Genomic DNA, 3,823 nt, shown 5'->3' on the forward strand with positions numbered 1-3,823 from the left:
AAGCTATCTTGGGTAACATTTGCCTATTACAATAATGGAGTTTTTAAAATATGCATTTTGCAATTAATTAGTTGTAAGAAATGCAGTTATTTAAAACACGTGATAATGCATGAGACAAATAGTGTTTTCGAATCATAAACCGTGACACATATTGAGACATTGAAACGTCCTTGTCCTGTATGGAATTTTGAGGATTCCCTCAAAATTCTGCCCCAGTTCTGATGAATTCTTTTGGCGATACCCTTTCGGCAACCCTTGATGTGATGATATTAAGTCAGATGAAGCTCAGAATCTTGCCCTAGTTCCCGACCACGGAGGAGAATAAAGATTTTATTATAATGTGACCGAACCCATAGGGCTTCCTATGTATCCCCTCTTAAACGGGAATCAGGTCAAGCGTAGTCCATGTTACATCAAGAAAAAGTGCAAATGTAATCTCAAACATAATAACATTTGACGGCGTCCAAAATTATTAGTTTTGGCCATATCTCTCCGTCCATTTCCGCTAGTGTGAGTGCTCCCTCTGTCAGCACTCGGTGAACCATATAAGGACCTTGGTAGTTAGGTGAGAATTTTCCTTTTGCTTCATCTTGATGTGGAAAAATCCAGTTTAGAACTACTTGCCCCAATATGAATTGCCTTGGTCTAACTTTCTTGTTGAAATATCTTGCCATTCTATTCTGGAAAAGTTGGTCGTGCCATACCGCATTCATCCTTTTGCCGTCAATGAGATCCAACTGATCATATCGGCTTTGCATCCATTCTGCATCACTGAGCTCGGCTTCTTTTATGATCCATAGAGAAGGATTTTCTACCCCGGCGGGTATAACAACTTCAGTACCATAGACCGATAAATAGGGAGTTGAACCAATTGACATTCAGACCATGGTGCAGTATCCAAGCAGAGCAAATGGTAGCTTTCCGTGCCACTGTTTGTAGTTGTCTACCATTTTCCTTAGTATCTTCTTATTATTTTTGTTGGTGGCTTCTACAGCTTCATTCATTTGTGTCCTATATGTGGTAAAGTTCCAATGCTTGATCTTGAACGTTTCACACAGGAATTTTATCAGGTCACTATTGAGATTTGCGGCATTGTCAGTTATCGGCAGACATACGATCCCGAACAAAATCTGCTACGACCTTCTTTGTCACGACTTTGTAGGATGCAGCCTCGACCCATTTTGTGAAGTAATCAATGGCTACCAAGATAAATCTATGGTCGTTGGAAGCATCGGGTTTGATTGGGCTGATGACATCCATGCCCCAGGCAGCGAAAGGCCAAGGCTAACTCGTCACATTGAGTTCATTAGGTGGTACTCATATCATGTAAGCATGTACTTGGCACTGATGACACTTTTGTACATACTTGATGCAGTAAGTTTCCATAGTCATCCAAAAATATCCCGCCCTTAATATCTTCTTGGCCAGAACGAACCCATTCATGTGAGGTGCGCAGATTCTGGCATGTATCTCTTCGAGCAACCTAGATGCTTCCTTGGCATCGATACATCTTAGCAATCCCAAGTCGGGAGTTCTTCTGTACAGAATTCCTCCGCTCTGGAAGAAATGGTTACCCAACCTCCATAGCGTGCGCTTTTGAGTGTGTGTAGCATTTTCCAGGTACTCTCCCATTTTCCAAATACTCCCTAATATCATAATACCATGGATTTCCATCGAACTCTTCTTTGATATGAGCACAATAAGTAGGTTGCTTACAGATTTCTATTGGGATTGCGTCAATATAATTCTAATCTAGATGTTGTATCATGGAAGATAGGGTGGCCAATGCATTCGCAAACTCGTTCTGAATTCGGGGAACATGTTTGAATTCTATCTTTGTGAACCTCTTGATCAAATCATGCACACAGTGTAGGTATGGCAGTATCTTGGTATTCTTGGTGGCCCATTCTCCAAGTACCTGATGTATCAGCAAGTTTGAATCTTTGATTACCAATAATTCTTAGATGTTCATGTTGATGGCCAAACTGAGTCCCAGAATGCAAGCCTCGTATTCAGCTATATTATTGGTGCATGTGAATCTAAGCTTGGTGGATGCCGGATAATGTTGGTCGGTTTCCGATACTAGGATATCACTCCTTTGAAGTTTGCGACTACATATAAAAACATTCTCCAACCATCATATGCTTCGGCGATATCTTCTCCTATGAAAGACACTTCCTCATCGAGAAAATACATTTTTAAGGGTTTGTATTCTGCGCCCACAGGATTCTCCACCAAGTGATCAGCCAATGCTTGCCCCTTGACTACCTTTTGAGTCATGTAGATGATGCCGAACCCACTTAGAAGTATTTGCCGCTTAGCCACTTTCTAGTAGGCATAAGTTTCTAGAAAATGTACTTTAAGGGATCCATTCTCGATATGAGGTATGTGGTGTATGCACAGAAATAATGCCTCAACTTCTGAGATATCCATGTCAGAGCGCAAGAGATACGTTCTAATAGTGAATACTGAGCTTTGTAAGGCGTGAACTTCTTACTCAGATAGTATAGTGATTGCTCCTTCCTTCCATTCTCATCATATTGTCCCAAGATGCATCCAAAGGCTCCATTCAATACGAACAGGTACAGTAGCAAAGGTCTCCCGGGCTCTGATGGTACCAGCACAGGAGGTTTGGATAGATACGCTTTGATTTTATTGAAGGCCTTTTGACACTCCTCCGTCCAACTTGTTGCAGCATCCTTTCTCAATATCTTGAAGATTGGTTCACATATTACTGTCGAATGTGCTATGAAACGGCTGATATAGTTGAGACGACCCAAGAAGTTCATTACATCCTGCTTGTCCTTGGCGGCTGTAGATCCTGAATGGCTTTTATCTTTCATGGGTCCAGCTCAATCCCTCGTCGCCTTACAATGAAACCTAGTAACTTCCCGACATAGACCCCGAAAGCACATTTCACAGGGTTTAGCTTCAAGTTGTACTTCCGCAGGCAGTCAAAAAAAATTCTAAAATTTGCTATGTGATCCCGGCTTTTCTTGGATTTGATGATGACATCATCCATGTAAACATCTATTTCGTTGTTATCATATCATAAAAGAAAGTGGTCATGGCGCTCATTTAGGTATCCCCGGTGTTCTTCAAACCAAACGACATCATTTTATATCAATACACCCCCATGGTGTGATGAAGGCCGTTTACTCTGCATCCTCTTCATCCATCCAGATCTGGTGGTATCCCGCGAAATAATCAACGAAGGATTAGAGTTCATGCTTGGCGCAGTTGTCGATCAAGATGTGTATGTTCGGTAATAATCATCATTAGGACTTGCTCTGTTCAGATCTCGGTTATCAACGCACCCTAACCTTCCCGTCTTTCTTTAATACGGGTACAATATTGGCTAACCAGGTCGAATATTCGACCACTCGGAGGACTTTGGCTTTCATCTGCTTGGTGACCTCCTCTTTTATCTTTAAAATCATATCTGGCTTGAATTTCCTGAGAGTTTCACCGGTGGACACATTGGGTTGGTAGGTAGCTTGTGGGCCACTATGGATGTGCTCAACCCTATAATGTCGTCATAGGACCATGCAAAGATATCCTCGTATTCTTTTAGAAATTTGATGTATTCTTCTCTATCTGACGATGATAGATAAATGCTAATGCGAGTTTCTTTGACTGTTTTGTAATCCCCCAAATTAACTGCTTCAGTCTCTTCTAGGTTGGACTTTGGTTTGTTTTCAAAATCCTTTATTTCCCTAACAATTTCCTCAGGTATTACATTGTTTTCCCATTCTTCTAAATCACTCTCATTGTGTTGCGTCACCTCATTACATGTCAAAGTTGTATATTCAACAGGATAGGA

The 3,823-nt window shown here is 41.3% G+C and overlaps 1 protein-coding gene across 1 annotated transcript; it reads right to left on the minus strand.

The window, feature by feature from the left end:
* Nucleotides 1-437: 437 nt before the first annotated feature.
* On the minus strand, nt 438-878 carry LOC142166800 (uncharacterized). Its single transcript, XM_075226162.1, has one exon. It carries the CDS (start codon nt 876-878, stop codon nt 438-440), a length of 441 nt encoding a protein of 146 aa, XP_075082263.1.
* Nucleotides 879-3,823: the final 2,945 nt, after the last annotated feature.

Source organism: Nicotiana tabacum, chromosome 2 (genome assembly GCF_000715075.1).
Source record: "Nicotiana tabacum cultivar K326 chromosome 2, ASM71507v2, whole genome shotgun sequence".
NCBI classification, from domain to species: domain Eukaryota; kingdom Viridiplantae; phylum Streptophyta; class Magnoliopsida; order Solanales; family Solanaceae; genus Nicotiana; species Nicotiana tabacum.